The sequence below is a fragment of the Aotus nancymaae genome, unplaced genomic scaffold (genome assembly GCF_030222135.1).
Source record: "Aotus nancymaae isolate 86718 unplaced genomic scaffold, 86718_ANA_hifiasm-v0.15.2.pri h1tg000051l, whole genome shotgun sequence".
Lineage (NCBI taxonomy): Eukaryota > Metazoa > Chordata > Mammalia > Primates > Aotidae > Aotus > Aotus nancymaae.
In genome coordinates this window covers 9,948,660-9,969,006 of record NW_026988465.1, presented here as the reverse complement: position 1 = coordinate 9,969,006, position 20,347 = coordinate 9,948,660, and the positions used below count along the sequence as shown (strand labels likewise).

The following is a 20,347-nucleotide window of genomic DNA, read 5'->3' as shown; positions in this document are numbered from 1 at the left end:
TCTGGATGGACCCAACTATTAGCTGTACCAGGACAGCCAAAAGCCAATGAAAAAAGTCACCAGTAACATGCAGAGTCATAATCGTCAATCTGAAATGGGCTTCACTTTGCATGTTCTCCTCCTCCTTTCCCTCTTAGGAGATGACGTCGCTTATTACCTAGACAGACTCAGCCGCCATTGGATGAGGTCACCAAATGTATCATTCTGTCTACTCCTGCAGCTTCCCTCTGAGTGCAGTGGAGTTGATTTTTTTCCCCTGATACTAGCCCTTCTTTCTATGCCTTGTAACCTACCTACTCCTCACTTCTCAGCATCCTTAACCTATCTCTTCTGTCTCATCTTTTTTCCTTCTACTGGCTCTTTCACATTGGCTTTTCATGTCAATGTTTCTTCCATCATAAAACAATGGTGACAAATCAGAAGGCTCACATACAACCCCCTATAGACACACACAGATTTCCTCCATCACTCATCTTGTCCTATCTTTTACCCACTTAACTGCCAAACTTCTCAAAAATTTAACCTTGTTTCCCCCCAGTTCCCATTAAGTTCTCAGTCTACACTAATCTGACATCTGCCCCAAACAATCCACCCAGGCAGCTCTTGCTAAGCCACCAATGAGCTCTAGTTGAGTGGAGCCACTGGTGTCAATGGACATTTTTCTGTACTTCTTCCACTTGACTTCATGGTATTAAACACGGTTAACCGCAGCCTCCTGGATGCCTTCTGTTCTTGGTCTCCACATCTTAGGCTTCTGGTTTTCCTCCTACCTCTCTGGCCACTGCCTCTCCATCTCCTTTACAGGTTCCTCCTCCTCGATCTAGTCTTAAGGACAATATTCTTCCCTTGTCTATAAGACAGTCCTTGGCCCCCTTTTCTTTTCATTCTGTTCTTGTTTCCTAGTCAATCTTATATGTGGTCATCACTCTAATTATTATATATAAGCTAATAACCTGAAATTTACATAGCCCAGATCTCTCTTTTTCGTTCCATACATTCAGCTGCCAACTCTTGATATCACAAAGTTAACCTAAACACATATCTACACATCTAAAATTGGAATCACAACCCCTAAAACTGTCACTCTTCAGAAGTACTCATCTCAGGTAGAGCCACCACCACAAACCAACATTAGGGTGTCAAACTTGACACTTGAAAACCATTTTTTTATTTAAAAAATGGTCAACTTTATTGAGGCATAATTGTGTACAAACTGCATGCTTAAATACACGAGTAGATGAGTTCGGACATATGCATACAACCATGATAGCATCACCACAATCAAGGTAATAAATATATCTATTATCTATTACTTTCAAAAGTTTTCTTGTGTTCGTGTGTCTGTGTGTGTGTGTGTGTGTGTGTGTGTGTGTGTGTGGTAAGAACATTTAACAAAATCTACTATCTTAAATTTTCAAGTATACAATACTGGATTGTCAATTAGAGGCACTGTTATAAAGTAGATCTCTAGAATTTATTCATCTTGCACAGCTGAGCTTTTATGGCCACTGAGAAACAACTCCCCATTCCCCCACCCCGGCCCCCAGCAACCACCATTCTACTCCCTGCTACTGTGAGTTGACTCTTTCAGATACATTGGGCTCATGCTACATCTGTTTGTCTGAACCTGGCATATTTCACTTGGAATGGTGCCCTCCAGGTTCACCCATTTTGTCACAAATGGTAGGATTTTCTTTTTTAAGACTAAATAATATTGCAACCAAATGTCAAAATGGAACATTCCATTCCAAAGGCGACACTGCTTCTATCTCTCCTTCCCATGTTTGATCTGTTACTAAGTCATTCGTTCCTCATAAAATATCCCAAATCCATCCCTTTCTAGCACCAGACATAAGTTCAGGCTACTATCATCTGCATTATGCTTCCCATGGGTTTGTCTGCAGCCACTCACACTCCTGAATTTGTTCTAAATGAGGCAGAACCAGTGACGAGCTGGTCTTTGGTTACCTCTCCAGCCTCAGCCTGCACCATGCTCAGCTCTCCATTCTCCAGCCACTGGTCTTTCTTGCTCTCCTAGATTGCTCAGTTCTCCTTCTACCACAGGGCCTTTGCACAAGCTCTTTCTCCTTCTCATTGTCTACATTTCTACACTTTCCTCGGACTCTATCCCAAACCTCTCTTCCTTAGGAAAGTTTCCCTGACCCCTCAAGACTAAGTGAAGTCCCCCGCTTTCATCTCTCAAGTACCTTTCCTTCAATGCCCTTATCACAGGTGTGACTTTACAATTATTTTTGTAATTTTAACATTTGACCAGCTACCTTTCCACTATATCATGCATGCCAGGAGGTCACCAACTATGTCTGGTTTAGCTCACAGTTATATACCCAGAGTCAGGTGACATTCCAGCATGTGGTAGACACTCAGTAAAAGTTTTTCATGTTTTTCTCTCCCCGCCAACACCCAAGGCCCTAGGTGTGCAGAAAATCTTAGAAGCACAAAGGGAATTCTGACACATTGTAGATTTCCAGGGCCAACCCCTGTGGCTGATGATTTTCTGTCAAGAGGAAATAAAAGCATAACTCAGTGGTGTCTTCAGTTTCTGCCTGCCAGTTCTACTTTTCTATAAATACAGTCCTCATTTTCAAGGAATGTGGATAAGATCGCTGCAGTTGACTATTCTGGGAAGGCACTGCCTGTTCTATTTCAGAGGGGATGTTATCATCTGTCTTCATTCCTGGGGCAGGTGTGGAGATGCATTGTGGACACCACTGCAGATTCACATAAGAAGCTGAATGTGTCAGGCTCACAGCTTCACAGGCCCTGGGCAGGGCTGCGGAGGGTGGACTGAAAGGCACTCAGGGATCGTCTTCCTGAGGACCCACCCATTATTTTATGTTCTATCCATTCCTGATTTCCTTCTGCCATCCTGTGATGCAGGGCTGCTGCTGAGAACAAGTCCTTGTCTTAATAGTACTTTTACCACCATCTGGAGCTCAGCCCCTGGGTCACAATGCTCAGGGCCTTTTAAGGATGGCAGCCTTCAGCTTAGAATAGGACGGATGTAAGAGAAGCATTTGAAGTGGAGGTCTGTGTTCAAAACATTCATGTAATAGTGATGTCAAAATTGAGGGAAACATTGAAATCATAATTTTCCAGTGTAGTTTTCTTATTGCTATACAACTTGTAAATAAAATTACTGGGTGTCCCCTTGTATAAGGTATACTATCTACTATCAAATATTGTGATTTATTCCTTGTATAAGGGTACACCTAGAAATTTAATTACAAAGAAACACATAAACCCCTGTAAGGAGTTACAGTTAAACCACAGTACACCTAATCATGGCAAATTATAAACGTAACTCTGTCTGTAAACAATAAGTCAAGTAAAGATTGTACTAATGTCTTTTTGTGCGTTCAAAGAAGGATATAATTTTAAATACAATAGAAATATATGGCCGGGCGTGGTGGCTCAAGCCTGTAATCCCAGCACTTTGGGAGGCTGAGGCGGGCGGATCACGAGGTCAAGAGATCGAGACCATCCTGGTCAACATGGTGAAACCCCGTCTCTACTAATACAAAAAATTAGCTGGGCATGGTGGCGCGTGCCTGTAATCCCAGCTACTCAGGAGGCTGAGGCAGGAGAATTGCCTAAACCCAGGAGGTGGAGGGTGCGGTGAGCCGAGATCGCGCCATTGCACTCCAGCCTGGGTAATGAGCGAAACTCCGTCTCAAAAAAAAAAAAAAAAAAAAAAGAAATATATGGACTTATTCTTTGTATTTAAAATTGTGAACCTTATTGTATATATGAAAGGATATTATATACACTGAGAAAGATTTTCTCATTAACCAAGCTCTACTCAGCCTCCCTTGAACTTTTTTTCTTTTTTCTTTTTTTTTTTTTATACAAGTCTTGCTCTGTCTCTCAGGCTGAAGTGCAGTGGCACAATCTCGGCTCACCGCAACCTCTGCCTCCCGGTTTCCAGCGATTCTTGTGCCTCAGCCTCCCGAGTAACTAGGATTACAGACACCTGCCACCATGCCTGGCTAATTTTTATATTTTAGTAGAGATGGGGTTTCACCATGTTGGCCAGGCTAGTCTGGAACTCCTGACCTCAGGTGATCCACCCACCTCGGCCTCCCAAAGTACTGGGATTAGAGGCGTGAGCCACTGTACCTGGGCCCCTTTTCCTTTAAAGTTAATACACAATAGTTATATATGTTTTGGGGGTACATGTGATATTTTGATGCATGTATGCATGTATACAATGTGTAGGGATCAAATTGGGGTAATTGGGAATATCTATCATCTCAAACAGTTATCTTTTCTAAGTTGGAACATTCCAATTTTTCTCTTCTAGCTATTTGAAATGTATAATAAATTGTTGACTATAGTCTATTCTACTATCAAATATAATTTATTCCTTCCATCTAACTGTAGTTTTGTACTCATTAACCAACTTCTCTTCATTCTCCCTTCCCCCACCCTGAACTCCTTTTCAACTGAGCCTGACTTTGGCCTTTGATGTTCTTTCTGTTGTTCAATTTCAGCCAGGATCCTAGTAATTCAGTTTAACCAGAATCCCATCTTCAATACTGGATCATTCCTATTATCTAATCATTAGGTTCCTCAGTCTCCACCATCTCCCAGGTGATATCTGATCACCCTGGCCTGTCTTCAGCAAGAATCCTGTTACATTAGCCTAGTGAGAATCCCGCTTACTCCTAATGTTTCCTTTCAGTAATTTTCCATGCAGGGCCCCTCATTCTGCTCTTTGGTTGTAAATTCCCACTTGCCCATGCTGTATCAGAGTCGAGTCCTAACCATTGCTCCCACTGCAAGACCCTATTCCAGTGGTCCCCATACTTCTCTCAGTGGTCTTGAATAAAGACTGCCTTATCTTCAACAGTGTCAATGAATAACTTTTTTTAAACACATACTTACAAGACAAATATGTGTATACTAACTAAAATTGGCCTACCAATGAACATTCCCTCAATCAATTCTCATGTATATTTATTTAGATGTGACTCTTACACACACGTGGAAAAGTTTGCTTTCTGTATATGTGAGATAGGGTATCAGCTAGTCACCCAAGCTGGAGTACAGTGGCATGATCACAGCTCACTGCAGCCTTGAACTCCTGGGTTCAAGCAATCCTCCCACCTCAGCCTCCTGAGTACCTGGGAGTACAGGCATGTGCCACCATGCTAATTTTATGTTTTGTGGAGATAAGGTCTCACTATGTTGCCCAGGCTGGTCTTTTAACTCCTGGGCTCAGGGATCCTCTCACCTCGGCTGTCCAAAATGTTGAAATTGCAGGAGTGAGCTACTGTGACTGGCCAACTTTTTAAATACTAGTTTATCTTCAGTTATATCATGTACCTATCCATCTATCATGATATAAAGATATTCTATAGCATGTTCTCTACTTTCTCTAATTCAGGAGCAGAATGTCTCTAAGAAAACAAAACTGCATACAAATATCACATTCAACTGCCAAGTTAATCAGTCTGGCCATGGAGATCATAAAAACTTGCTATGATCATTAATGATAAGAATTATTTAAGGTTAGTAACTCTGCTTGTCACGTTTTTATTCTTTCTCCCAAATGAGCTTAAAACAAAATTTTTGAAGATGTTTAATAATTCATGAGTAATCTGATGCCATTATATTTGCATCCATCAGGTGGTATGTTTTCCAATGTCTCGAAGAAGTTGGCATAATGGGTCATGTGAGAAGCCTTGGGGCCTTGCCTTGTAGCCTTGTCCAATGTACTAAACAAAGCCCTTGACTTGCCAGGAGGAAATGCACCTACCACTCCATCATTCAGGGATTCATGCTGACAAACAGCATTTACCAAAATGTGTGTATTATTACAAACCATTTTGCTTAGCAAAGTCAGGAAGAGATCTAAAACACTCCCATTTTCTTTCTTGGTGTTGGTGTCTTACATCTTTCTTTGCCTAAAGAATAGATTTCATTTCGATTTCTTCTGAGACAATGATCTAAGTGCCCTTTTTCTGTCTCACTTCTTGGAGGATACCCATTTGGAGTTTTGCTCCCTTGTAAATCACCGTTGTTTTTAGGGATGCACAAATGACCTACAGGTTTTGCAACACCTTAAAAAACCTGTACAATGACAGAGAGTGTAGAATACAGAGTCATAGTGGCAGGATTTATATGGGTAATGATTTAGAAACTTATGAAATTCAGAGGTTCATTCTTATCTCAGGAATTAACAAATATAACAACAGGATGGTGGGGCTTCCATCTAAGAAATAGTCAGGAAACATGTCTATCATGAGAATTAAAATTCGAAGACTCTCTGAAACTTTTCTATGTTATTCTCTTTCTTTCCCAGAAGTGATTAGCATTGATTCTCAGATCTGTGGATTGACATTCAGGTACAAGAAGTACCTCTCCTATTTCAAGGTTAGTTTGGGGGAGAGGCAAAGAGGGAGGAAACCCAAGAAATGGAAGAGGTGATGATTCTGAGCATTAGAGCAGGCAGGTTGAGTTTTTGAGGCTGTAGAGGGAAGAAGGAAATGAAAGCCTTGGGGTAGCCCTGGCAATGACTGGGCACGTGATTAGAAAAACCAAAACAAAGTGCCGTGGACTTAGTTGCGTCCCTCCCAAATTCGCATGTTGAAACCCTCACTCCCCGTGTGCTGATATTTGGAGAAAGGGGACTTTGGGAGGTGATTAGGATTAGATGAGGTCATGCAGGTAGGACACTCATGATGGAATCAGTGTCTTTATAAGGAGAGACTTTCGACAGTTTGCTCACCCTCGCTCACATATGTGCTGTCTCTGTGCACACAAAAAACGAACAGGTGATGCGAGTGTATGGCAAGATGGCTGTCACATACGAGCCAAGAGAAGAGGCCTCAGAAGGAGAAAGCTACCTTGCTAGCAACTCGACCTTGGACTTCCAACCTCCAGAACTGTGAGAAATACATTTCTGTTGTTTAAGCCTCTGAGTCTATAGTATTTTGTTATGGCAGCCCAAATACACCAAAGCCAAAGACAGTCTGTATAGCTCTTCCACCATCCTATTGCAAACCCAACAGGGTGAAGTCCAAACTCTGTGTCTTTCCCCGTCACACATTTCCCTCTGCATACCCTTACTTATTTAAAAAATCCACCTAAGATGCCACACAAACTCTCCACAAATGTTAACTCATGTAAGGTATTATTCTTACTTCTACTTTGTAGTTAGGAAACTGAGGTATAGCATTAATAAACTGAGCAAGATCATATAACCAGCAAGTGTCAAATTTGAGATTCAAACCAAGGAAGTCTGGCTCCAGGATCTGTGCTCTTAACCCCTCAGCTGTGCTTACTTCCCCCACATTTATTCACTGTCCATTGAGCCACAAACTGTACAGTTATCTTTGCTGCTACAATGACTCATTTGTATTCCTTGTTTTCTTGCTATGTCCAAGAATCACTTATTCAAGGTTTTTCCTCCATGAAATAACCTATTCTTATCTGCCAATAACCACATAAGTTGTTTTCCACTGTGTGTTCACTTTTACTGGAATAATGAAAGCAACAATGAATATAATAAATGGATCTTCAATGCCAGAATGAAAGCATTCAATTATAGAAAAGGTAAAGTTCTAAATTCAGATTATTCCTAGATCAAATAAAAAGAATGGTTCTTTAATTTAAAAAACAAAAACCCCATGAGACAGGGGAAAACACATAGGATATGAACGTCATTCTTGATCATATTGAAGAATTTTTAAAGACAAGAGCAATTCCAAGGCTTGATATTGTTTTTCCCTTTGATTCAAACAGCTTACTGCAATTAAATTCTAATAATTAAAATAATACAGTTGAAGCCAACACCCAATGAGAAATGAAAAAACAAATCATCTTACCTGCCGATGTGTGTTTGAACTTTTCACTTTTCTTCTTCCTCCATTTCCAAGGCTTGAAAATCCTTCCCAGGTTGGCAAACTTACTTCTCCTGCGGATGGGCGGGGTGTGGGTGCCTGGGACCAGGGAGTCAGAACGCATCGCCGCCAGCCTCTCCACTTCCTCAGCTTGTTATTTCCAAGAAAGAGATGAAAATAAAGAGGAAAAAAGTGTTAAAATGCGAGCCTCACAGATGGCCAACGTTTTCCATGGTTACAGATAACAGAAACCACATGACTAGAGTTTCTCTTTGCCTTTTGGAATGGAAGTCATGCCAGCATGTTCTGAAGGCTGAGGGCAGTTGGCCAACCCCTAGAGATTCCGAACATCCCAACCAAATCTGCTCAACTTCTACTTAGGCTGGAGGAGAAAAAGAGAGAGGAGGAGAGCTCTCTGGACAAGTCAGGGACTCCCGCCCAAAACAGGGAGAGGCCACCAGAAGACTCAAATGAGAGTCAGTGTAACTACAGGTCCAGCAATTTCCCAAATAAGACTTGGCAGATGCAATCACTACAGCATGTCTGCTGAGAAAAAAGAAGGGGGAAAACATTTATCAACTGTCTATTCCGAAGCCAATGTCTCCACCACCCACTGCCCTCTGCTTCCTACTACCTGGCTTTATTACCTAGACCTTCAGCAGCACTGTAATCTGTTAAGCAAGTGACTCTACCTTAGGATTACTGATCTATTTTAGACTCACTCACAGTTCCATTAGATTTCACAATTGTCTTAATTCCACTAGTTTTTCTTTTCCTGGAATCTTGCTTAAAAAAAAAAAAAAAGAAAGAAAGAAATTCTTAGAAATTGAGAGCTGGGGATATCTTTAGGGAACATCTATGCTAATCCCAATAACAGAACAGTTGAAGATATTCAGACTTTCAACCTCATAATGCCTAGTGGACCCTTCCTTAAAAGTCACAATCATCCCAATCTCATTTTACCACATGGAATAAAACAAATTCTTTTCCATATTTATGGAGTCCAATACCCTAACTTGAATTTTTAAGAAAGGAATAATCAGAGAAAATAAGCTCTTTGGCAAAATTGAGGGCATGGAAGGAATTCAACTTCCCAGAAAGCAAAATGATATCTGAAGCCGTGGCAAATCCCAAACCACTCTGTTTGGCCTTGACCATCCTCCCTCAAAAAATCACCCAGACTTCTGCAACCTAAACATTCCTTGCAAGTTCATCCTGCCAATGACCATAAAAAATGATAGTCTGCCTGATGTGGTCTGAACATAGTTTTAATTCAGGAGATCCATTCATTCAACAAATACATATGGAATTTTGAGCATGTGCTGTGGCAGTTGAATTGGTGACAGACGTGATAAGCTAGTAAGACTCCCCACAGCAGCACTGAAAGAAAGAAGATGGAATTGAGAGACATGTTGGAAGCAAAGTCAAAAGAACTTGGTGACTGATTGAGTGACCTCAAGGACGGGAGACACATCATTGGCAATTCCCAGATTCAGGTCAGCAGAGTGGCACCCTTCATTCATAGAGATAAGGAAGACAGGGAAGGGAGGGCACAGGTTTGGGGGTGAGGACAGCGATGACTTGGACATACTGCACAGAAGAGGGCACTTAAGCCTTTTACTACCTGGTTCGATGCACTGGGAGCTCCTCTTTTCAATCATTTAATTAAGTGGCCACTTAAATCTGCCAGATACTATGATCATTTCTGGGGAAGACACACAGGAAAACTGGTCTTGAGCACAGAGTCCCAAGGAGGGTACAGAGGGATCAATGTGTAAGAACATGCCACAACACAACTACAATGTGAAACTCAATGGAGGTGAAGAGGAGAGAGCAACTAATTCTGCTTCACAGCGTTGGAGAAGACCTAGAGGGAGGTCACTTTGGGCTAAGTTTTGAAAGAGAAGGGACTGTTCTCCCTTCTGAGGGAAGAGGGAGAAGTGGATCCCTGGGAGAAGAAACAGACCCAACAGGAACAGAGAGGGCTGAAAGCACGGCAGGTCTAGGGACGTCAAAGAACTCAGCCAATCGTGAGCCTGAGTGACGTTAGGTGAGATGAAGCGCTAGTGGAGACAGACAGGGGTTGGAGGGTCTAGAATCAGATCAGGAAAGCTCTTGAAAGGTTTTATTAGGCATCTGAGTTTCATCCTCTAAGCAGAGGGACAAGGAGAATTTGAAAATGGGAAACTGGCATTATTACATTCAGCCAAAATGTATTATATGCTCACTCTGTACCAGATGCTTAGGCTATGATGCTAAACAAAACAGATAAAAATACCAACTCACACATGGAGGTAGGGTGAAGGGCAGACAACACTAAAACCAAATAAATTATAGAGTATGTCAGAAGATACTTGCTCTGGGGAAAATAATAATGAGTGGAACCTGGTAAAGGAGATCAAGAGTACCTGGGGTAGAATGGAGGGGCAGGGGGCGGCCTGACTGAGAAGGTACATGATCAGGATGCAATTAGATTTGTTTCCTAGGAATATCATTGCAGCAGCAAAGGTAGCTGGACTCGGAGTGTGGGGAAATCCTTGACAGCGAGAACAATCAGAAGGCCACTGCAATCACAGTAACTAGGATCCAAGCAGGGACATGACAGAAGGATAGGGAGAAAAGATGGGATTCAGCCAACTGGGAAAATCAGCAGATTTAGTAACTTTCCGGATAAACACGAGAAAGTACCAGGAAGCAAGAATGGCTAACATTTTTAGTTTATACGACTAGGTCAATGTGATGATTTTTACATGTTTTAAATAATTTAGGCTGGGCATGGTGGCTCATGCCTGGAATCCCAGCACTTTGGGAGGCTGAGGCAGGCAGACAACCTGAGTTTGGGAGTTTGAGAGCAGCCTAACTGACCAACATGGAGAAATCCTGTCTCTACTAAAAAAATACAAAATTAGTTGGGTGTGGTGGTGCATGCCTGTAATCCCAGCTACTCAGGAGGCTGAGGCAGGTGAATCACTTGAATCCAGGAGGTGGAGGTTGCGGTGAGCCAAGATCACGCCATTGCACCCCAGCCTGCTCAACAGGAGCAAAACTCTGTCTCAAAAAAAAAAAAAGGATTTGATGATAAAGGAAGCAGCAGAATAGGATGGCAACTCAAGAAGGACAAGAACTTTGCAGCCGGAAAATGCTGTCTTTTTGCAAAGGCTTTTGAGGGGTTAGGACTTCTTTACCTCAGGAAATAAAGAACTATAGAAAGGAAATTTGCCGAGATGGGAAGAAGAGACTTCATCCGGGGGTCGGTAGGCTGAGCTGCAGAGCCAGGGAAAAGTGAGAGATCGAAGATGTCAGAAAAAGTTTGAGAAATGTATGAAACAGGGATCTTAGGAAGGAGACGAAGTGGGATCTAAGTGTCCAGAAGTATAAGTGATCAGAAAATTTTATGCTGAGTGATTGAAAGTTTGAACTGAGGTCTCCGATCACAAATGGCATAGATCAGATGTGGGCCTCAGGCAGATTAATCTAGCAGCAATGGGTAAAATAACAGATTATCGGAGGCTAAAGGAGGAAGACAAAAGATTCAGAACGCTTTAAGTACGGGTTGTGGAATGGCTGAGGAGAATGGTAACAACAACACAGGTATGACAAGGAATAAAAAGGAAATCAGACCAGGAAAGTAAAGGCCTCCTTTTCAGGTGGCATCAGCTGCTCCAGTTGGCATGCCTCCAACAATGTCAGCAGAGCCACACAGGTAGTGGTAACTGCAGGAAACCACAGCAAAGAGGTGTTCAGTCCAGGAGAGAAGCAAAGTCACCACAGTTCAGAGGTCTGATTCTCACAAGGTCACTTTGTTTCATACTCATCACTTTCCCCCTATTTCTTACGTTGGTGTACAGTCTTCTTGTTGCTTGTCCGGATTTTACAAGCCTATATTCCCAGTCTTGGTCTCCTGCCTTCAAACCTGTGTCGGATACTTTTACTAGAAGCCTGTTCCTTGTAGGAACTGCCGGTGGCTCCCCACAGCAAAAAGTAGGAAGCTCTAATTTCCTGTCTTGTCCTTCAGACAAGGCCAAGAATCACTTATGCAAGGTTTTTCCTCCATGAAATAACCTATTTTTATATTAAAACAACCTGAGTTATTATTCTCAACCCGAGTAAGCTGCTCAGAATAATCTTTTAGTACTTCTGTATGTGTTGTAGCTAAAATGAAATACGGCCTGTAGAAGCAGGCTCACCCTGGGATCTCTGGATCCCAGAGGGCTTCAAGGGGACGGGTACCTGCATGTGGTTGGAAGATTTCCTATCATTCTTTGATTCTCAAAACAGCCTAAAGGTGAAGTTTTTAAAATATTCAGTTTGAGGATTCTCTGAGTTGAGTCAACTTAAAACATCTGCTAAAGGTTAAAGAGAGATTATATACAGAATCCATTAAAAAATCGAGATAGGAATTATTCAAGGTTGATACTAAGTTTGCTTCTCATAGTTGGCACTCAATAATGACTTATTAAATAGATAACTGGATAATTGAATTTGATTTGGTTCATTCACTCACATCTTTAGAGGCATGAAAGTAAGTATTGCTATTTGTCTTTAAAAGAAAAAAAAAGTGCCACGAGAACCAAAAGGCTGTTCCACAATCACATCTTTAAGAAATGGATACAAATTATTCTGAAATTGCCCCATTAAAATAATGATATGAAATTAGAAGTGCCTTTGAAAAACCCAGAATGGCAAGGAACAGAGGGTATTATGAAGGTGTAATTATAACTTAACAGTTAAATGAATCCTTAATAAGTATTATGAAATTCATGATGTTTAGCTCTTTAGTTCAGTGGATTATTGAGCAGACTGGATCACATTAGATTTAGCTGATTTATATTTTAATCACCCCTATTACACTTCCCCCCAATTCATCTGATGATGGGGGCTAGCTTTGCCATTAGATAATGACATTGGAGGGTTTAAATGTGAGGAAGGCTCCAGAGTGCCAACTTGTGAACATAGTTTGAAAAGGAAGGGAAGGTGGGGCGCAGTGGCTCATGCCTGTAATCCCAGCACTTTGGGAGGCCAAGGCAGGTGGATCACCTGAGGTCAGGAGTGCGAGACCAGCCTGGCCAACATAGTGACACCCCATTTCTACTAAAAGTACAAAAATTAGCCAGGCATGGTGGCATGCACCTGTAGTCCCAACTACTCAGGAGGCTGAGGCAGGAGAATGGCTTGAACCTGGGAGGCGGAGATTGCAGTGAGCTGAGATCATGCCACTGTACTCCAGCCTGGCGACAAAGCGAGACTCAGTCCCAAAAAAAAAAAAAAAAAAAAAAAAAAAAAAAAGGAAGGTAGTTGGGCGACTGAGCTCCTTCAGAAGGCTGAAGTGGGGAGTGAGCAGTGGGCAAGCAAACTCCTGGGGTCTTTCCTGCTCTGCTATCCAAGAGAACACTCTTTAAAGGGCCACACAGTTTGGGCCCCCATTTATGACAAAACTGGGTTTTGTTTTATCTAGAGGGCGGAAATGATTGGGAGATGATTTTTCTTTCTCCTTAGAAAGGCCAGAAAGAAACTATTTGATGTATGCATGATTTTAATCAACAAGAACCAAGTACCTAGGCCTGATGGTGCTCTGAACCCCACCCCTTATGGCAGCCTGGGATTACTCTTGGTGTGCTTCTAGGGCATGCAGTGGGAGGGGGTGGGCCAGGGCCGCTCCTCAGGTACACATTATTTCTCATGGTAGTTTGGCTTTCAAAAGGCATATGCAAGGATGGCACCACCTTGGCTTTCTGCTGGTCTACAAAGTGCTAATCATACAGCATCCCAGGGAGCAACCTGGAATGAAGGAAGCATGGTTTCTGTGCCATCTGATGTCTAGTCAGAGTCAGCACTAGAGGCAGTAGGGTAGGCCATGTGGGATCCGCAGTGGAGATCTCTCCATGTGCTACATGCTCCTAGGGCTTTTGGAGGACCTACGATTCTCATAGATTGGATTCTTGTTTCTTAACTCTAAGTGAACTCAGTAACAGAACGTTTATGTTACAGGATCTGATAACCTTCACTTTGGCTTCTAATTAGAAGGGGTTATGTATTCCCCTTATTTTACAACCCTAGGAATGGGAGCCAAAGATCAGAGGGGAGGTAAGGTTGGCTATCAGCTTCACTACACTGAAGCAGCACTGCCTTTTCTTTTTTCTGTTTTGTTTTTGAGACAGGATTTGCTCTGTCACCCAGGCTGGGGGGCAGTGGTGTGATCTCGGTTCACTGCAACCTCTACCTCCTGGGTTCAAGTCATTCTCATGCCTCAGCCTCCTGAGTAGCTGGGACTATAGGCACGCACCACCGCACTTAGCTAATTTTTGTATTTTTAGTAGAGATGAGGTTTCATCATGTTGTCCAGGCTGGTCTTGAACTCCTGGCCTCATGTGATCTGCCTGCCTCAGCCTCCCAAAGTGCTGGGACTACAGGTGTGAGCCACTGCACCCAGCCTGCACTGCCTTTTCCTGTAGCTGCAAAGTGATGCCACACAGGTGCCCAGCCATTCAGAAAGCTCCCTTTTATAAATGTACTGTCACTTTCAGAGCTATCATAAAAAGATGAAGGGTTGATATGATTATCAGGCATATGAGGACACTATTTTTTCTTTTTTACTCTAGAATAAGTCATACCATATTCTTATAAAGGCTGGATCCCTTGGAAGAGTTTCTGACAACCTAGAATTGATTAACTAGAAGATACATTTTTTTTTTGTTTTTTGTTTTTTTAAAAAGAGTAAAATGTGTGTATTCTAAAAATCAAGAGTGCCTATCTGATTTCACTAGGAATGGGATGGGGACGTAAAGTGGGGAGTGGATGGAACAAGGATTGGGTATTAGAGAGGGAAAATGATGGGGAAAACAGAGGCTCTTTTAGCCCAGAGAGGTTGTCTGGTTAAAGCGAAAATACACACCACGAAGGAGCTGGGAGATAAATCAACAAGGCCGTGTTGCCCAAGAGCTATGAAACACAGACACGGGCAGGGCATGGTGGCTCACATCTGTAATCCCAGCACTTTGGAAGGCTGAGGCAGGGGAATCATGAGGTCAAGAGTTCAAGACCAGCCTGGCCAAGATGGTGGAACCCCGTCTCTACTAAAAATACAAAAATTAGCCAGGCATGGTGGTGGGCACCTGTAATCCCAGCTACTCGGGAGACTAAGGCAGGGAATTACTTGAACACGGGAGGTGGAAGTTGCAGTGAGCTGAGATCAAGCCACTGCACTCCAGCCTGGGCGACAGAGCAAGACTCCATCTCAAAAACAAAACAGGACAACAAAGAAAACACAGACACAATGCCTGAGAGGGCACTCATTTTAACATTGGTGAGTGCAAGGATCCCTGCCCTTCATTGCCCTTACCTCCTCCTTTCAGGCTCTTCTGCACCTCGGTGCACCACCTTCATCCTCCCCATCCCTCAGCTTCCAGTCAAAGAGGGAACCAATCTATGTATTAGCACCAAGCTGTGGACACTGATACTGGCTGAGCATATGGTAATGAGACAGCAACATTTAACTAAGGGTTTATCTGTCTTAGTCCAAAGACTGGATGACTTGAGTAATGCAAGCCCCAGTGGGGATGGGGAGGAGGAGGGAGCTCTGGTGCTACTCAGCTTCTTGGACACACAGGTGGGTGGGTATCTTTTCTACTCGGGAACCATCAGAGGAAATGCCACTTACATTCCACACAAAACACCACTCACATCCTAGACGCAACAATCATGCCACATCATGACATTTGGCAGTCTTCCTCACTACAGCTCTGGAGGGAGAGGTCAATGTTTACATTGAGAGAGTTGCTTATCAATCTTATTGCTTACAAGAATGGAATTCCTCGTGGGGGAGGAACCAATAATGTGTGCATGTCTGTGTGACAGAGTCCTGTGGGCTGGGAGGTGGTGGGAGAAGGGAGAGAAGCTACATATATACCTGGACCCAAACTTCTCAGCAGAGTTGCTCAGGTGCTCAGCCAACTTCGTCTCTGGCTTCTACAGAGTTCTGCCTGGTAAAGGAAGCTCCCCTCACTGCTGGGAGCAAGTCCTTAGGGATGCTTTCATCATAGGTGTGCAGCTGCCTCCTGCACTGTGAACAGGCCGAGCTGCCCTTTAGTGGCCCACTGGCAAAACAAGGTGCTGGGATGATGGGCGTGAGCCACTGAACCCAGCCTTCTGCATGGCCATAGTTTGTCAATCCTTGTCCTATAGCCTAGAGCTGAGGGTAACCTTTCGGCAACCCCCCTTTTTTTGAGACAGAATCTCACTCGGTTGCCCCGACTGGAGTGCATGGCTCAATCTTGGCTCACTGCAACCTCCACCTCCTGGGTTCAAGCAATTCTCAAGCCTCCACCTCTCAAGTAGCTGGGATTACAGGTGCATGCCACCACACCAGCTAATTTTTGTATTTTTAATAGAGATGGGGTTTTACGATGTTGGCCAGGCTGGTCTTGAACCCCTGACTTCAAGTGATCCACCCGCCTTGGCCTCTCAAAGTGCTGGGATTACAGGCATGAGCCACCACACCCAGCCCTTTCAGTCACTTTAATGGCAGGGGCTGCCTGAGAATTGAGACACAATAGAGACAGAGAACAGAGGATAACTCAATGAAACTGAAACCTCATTACATCACTTGGGCTTCTGGATCCAGCCCTGCCTGAAACCATTATAACCCTAAATATTTTCCTTACAAGAAGCAATAAATTATCTTTTCTACTTATGCCAGGTTGAGTGGGGTTCTCTTTTACTTGCAATTAAAAGGGTTCTAACAAACTCACTGTGTGACCTTAGGAAAGTCCCATCAACTTCCTCTCTGTAAAATGGGGATAATACAGACTTATAAAGATTAATAGGCATATATTAAAAACATTCTTTTGGAGCACAGAATATGGGCTCAACTAAAGTTATCTAAAAGTGAAAAGTCTCCTCTGGTATCAGCCAGACCACCTGGCCAATAAGCATTCCTCTAGGTGTGAAGTTCATTACCACATCACCACCAGAATGTCCCTTAAGGACTTACATGAATTTAAAAAGTTTTGGAGGCTCTCAACTGTGCTGTCTCTTCAGACCAGTGGATCTCAACATTTAGTGCACATAAGCATCAACTGAAGTACTGTTAAGAATTTTAATCCCATCTCAGACTTACTGAACCAGGAATGTGAGTGCATAAATAAGCAGCGCAGGTAATTTGGATGGCAGTGTTCTGTGAATCACTCTTTGAGACCTGCAGCATTCCTAGGGAAGCCTAGGATCCTACTCCCTCCTTCCCAACTACAACCATTGACTTCAGGTGGCTGGCTAGGAAGAAGGATCCTTAGTGTAGAAAATTCGAACTTCAGAGGTGTATGCCAGTCTCTAAAACCTGAAATCACTGAGAATTATCTTTAAATGCCTAATGTTTACATAGTGCCTTATTGTAAGTGCTATTATCTCATGAGATCTTCACAACACCCCCATTACATAGATGGGGTATAACATTTCATTTGTTTCCCTCTATATGACTGTGGTACTATTTTCTCTTCTCCAAGAATTGAATTACAACTTAGCCTTTTAATGGCTCTGCGAAAGTCTGCAATAAACCTTTTTAACTCTGTTGAACCCATTATTTTCCAAACTTAATCACAAATAGGGTTGGCTGGTGATTTTGTGAGAGAGAGAGAGTGTGTGTGTGTGTGTGTGTGTGTGTGTGTGTCTCACCATTAAGGTCTCATAGATTTGTGTTCCGTGAAACGCAATTTACCAAATGTTGAGTGTCTTTTTGTACCGTTCTATAGTTAAAGGAACTGAGACACAGAGGAGTCAAGGGATTTGCATAGAATGTGCCAACTCACACAGAGTTACTGTGGTCCAGGATTGAGTCTAGAGACTTGTCATTCATTCACACATTTTTTCTTCTGGATGGTTTGAGGATGCTCAAGACTAGGCAGTGGAGGCTTTTTGATTCAACCTTTGCAAAGTCTTTCCCTCCATTAATACTGTCAAGGTTAATACACTCCTGGACATTTTTTCTCTTAAACTTATTCCGAAATCTCATGGTAATAGTGACTGTTACCTATAAAGTTTCATAGAGAAACTGATGAAACTTCACATTCCATTTGAGAATCATTTCTTCAGTCCACTTCCTTTTAAGCTCAGATTTCTCGTTTTCTCTCTCTGATGACATTATCCGTTTCCTTATGTAGCTCCTATTACCTCCCAGATGAGTTTTCCAGTGCGATTTGTCATTTTCATAGTGACTAGGTGAAATCCAGATAGTACTTCTGAAATGAATATTTTTGCAAAGGTGTTGATCCTTGCTAAAACATTGTTCTATTCTTCTCTTCTGTGTGTGTTTATGTATTTTAATAACCACTAGTAGTTCTAACTTGACTTGATTACTCAGAAAGTAAGGAATCCTGCTCATATCTTTGTCAAGACTTTCCCAAGGAATTCTTAATGTCCCTTGTCTCAGAACACAGAAATTGACTTCCATTAGTCTTTTTTCAGAGGTAAATATTGTATTCTTTTTGTCCTGTTAATTCCTTTGGGGACTTTTTATTATTCTTCTGCATGAAAGATGTTAAAATTTTAAAGAGATCTCAACAGAGAAAGTCACTGGTTAATTTTGCCCCACAGGACATTCTGAATTCACATTTGATTTAGTGTTGATTTTTAAATTATTATTTTCCTTATTTTGAAGTTGTTTTCTCCAAATGTCTGGATATATTGACTTCAGAGCCTAGAACTGGGACTCTGAACATCAGGTTTAAGTGTATTTAATTATCACTTGCTCTGTAACCATAACCAAGTTAATCAGCCTCTCAAAAACTACATTTTCTTAACTACAAAATGGGAATAGCAATATCTATCTCTCTGATTGCATATATAACCATTATATTAACACATGGAAACTCTAGTGTAATAAATGGCATTTACTGGGTGCTCATTAAAGATTTTCTGACTCCAAATTTAGAGTGTTTATCGCTTATGACGGTTTAAGTCTGTATACACTCTTGAGTTTACTTGAATCTCACAGGAAGGTAGCGGCTGGTGGGCAGGGTCCTGTGTCTCAGCTGGAGGATATGAGAAACAGCAGCTAATGACTTTCCAATAAGACTCATATCAGTGAAACCAACCAAGCCACACCAGATTTGAATGGGAACTTTTCCCAAGTTGAATTGTTAGCTAGAATTTGGGCTTATAATCTGTCAAACATGTTTTCCTGCATTACTTGCGATCTGGTATTTGAAAGTATATAGCATCTTTTCAGTTTTCCTTTAGGCCACATAATGAAACTTATCTTAACTAAATTAGTTCTATTTGTGCTTGTCCCTTTTTCCCTTTTCAAAATTTAAGCATTAAATGATAAGGCAACAGGTCAAGGAAAGAAAAAAGGGCGGTCACAAGAAATAGACAAATAGGCTGATGTCCAGGGTCCTGCTCCCAGACCTGTGCCTTCAGGCACTTCTGGGAAGTACTAAAGCCCATGAGTGCACAAGGTTATGATGCATTGTTGTGGCAAAAATTTGTTAAGCATTTATTGTACAACTCAAATTATGAGGGTAGGGATTTTGAAGACAGAGAAGAGGAAATTTCTACTCCTTAAAACCCTAAAATGAAAAGTACTATACAAAAGCAAACATCTGATTTTCAGAGGAATTAACCTATAAAGCATGTATATAATGAAAGATAATAGAAACTGCCCCATGTGGTAAAATAATCTTAAAGGTCATAATGTAATGCAAAAGAATCATCTGTTTCTGAGGCCAAGCTCAAAAGTTAAAAAGATGATCAGTATTCACAGATAAAATAAATCTGGGGTAGCCAGGAATTAACAGGAAAAGAAACTTCATTTAATTTTATCCATGCCTGGGAATCTCTAAGCACAATAAGTAGCTACAGTTTCTTGAGTACCCTGCTATCTTTGCATTCTGTTTCTTAATGATCATTTCAACTGGTTTTTGAATTAAAGAGCCATTCCCTTAAATGCAGTTACCATGAGGGACCTTGGTCTGGAATCCTTGTTATGTTGCCAGTAAGTCAGAATTGTGAGGACCAGGTGGGTTAATAACATGAGCTGCAATCACCACAAATAACTCTACTTTATCTACCAGAAAAACTCAGGAGAGTGTCTGAGTTCAGCAGAGAGTAGGCAATATTGATGCTAACTTTACTGCAGAGCTAATCAAATATCAATCTTGGCTATCCTGAAATTAACTCTGAAGGCAAAGAAAGGCTTTGTCATGGAAATGCAAGATTTGCAGAAAATATTATTTTCTCTTCCAATTCACATTTCCTGCTTTAGACACTATAAATAGAAAAATTTTTTAAGGGTTTCTCATTGAAAACATACTTAAGTCTTACTGTGTGCAAGAAGAGTAAATGGCCATCCTCATAGCAACTATTTGAATAGTGTTCTATCACTTATCAAGCGCTAGCCTAGTTATTATAGTATTTGATCCCTACAACAAACCAATAAGAAAGGTAAAGTGAATATTTTAAATCCTATTTTGCAAAAGAGCAAATTGACAATG

The 20,347-nt window shown here is 41.8% G+C and overlaps 1 protein-coding gene across 15 annotated transcripts in view; it reads right to left on the bottom strand.

The window, feature by feature from the left end:
* Positions 1-20,347, bottom strand: part of PHACTR1 (phosphatase and actin regulator 1) — a 588,779-nt gene that overhangs the window by 232,855 nt on the left and 335,577 nt on the right. For 14 of the 15 annotated variants that reach the window (XM_012476554.3, XM_012476555.3, XM_012476558.3 and 11 more), the window contains one exon: positions 7,851-8,015. In XM_012476554.3, coding sequence (XP_012331977.1) covers positions 7,851-8,015 — 165 coding nt within the window. Of the gene's footprint in view, positions 1-7,850; positions 8,016-17,886; positions 17,967-20,347 lie in introns of those variants that run through there. The other variant, XM_012476563.3, reaches the window with a different exon arrangement.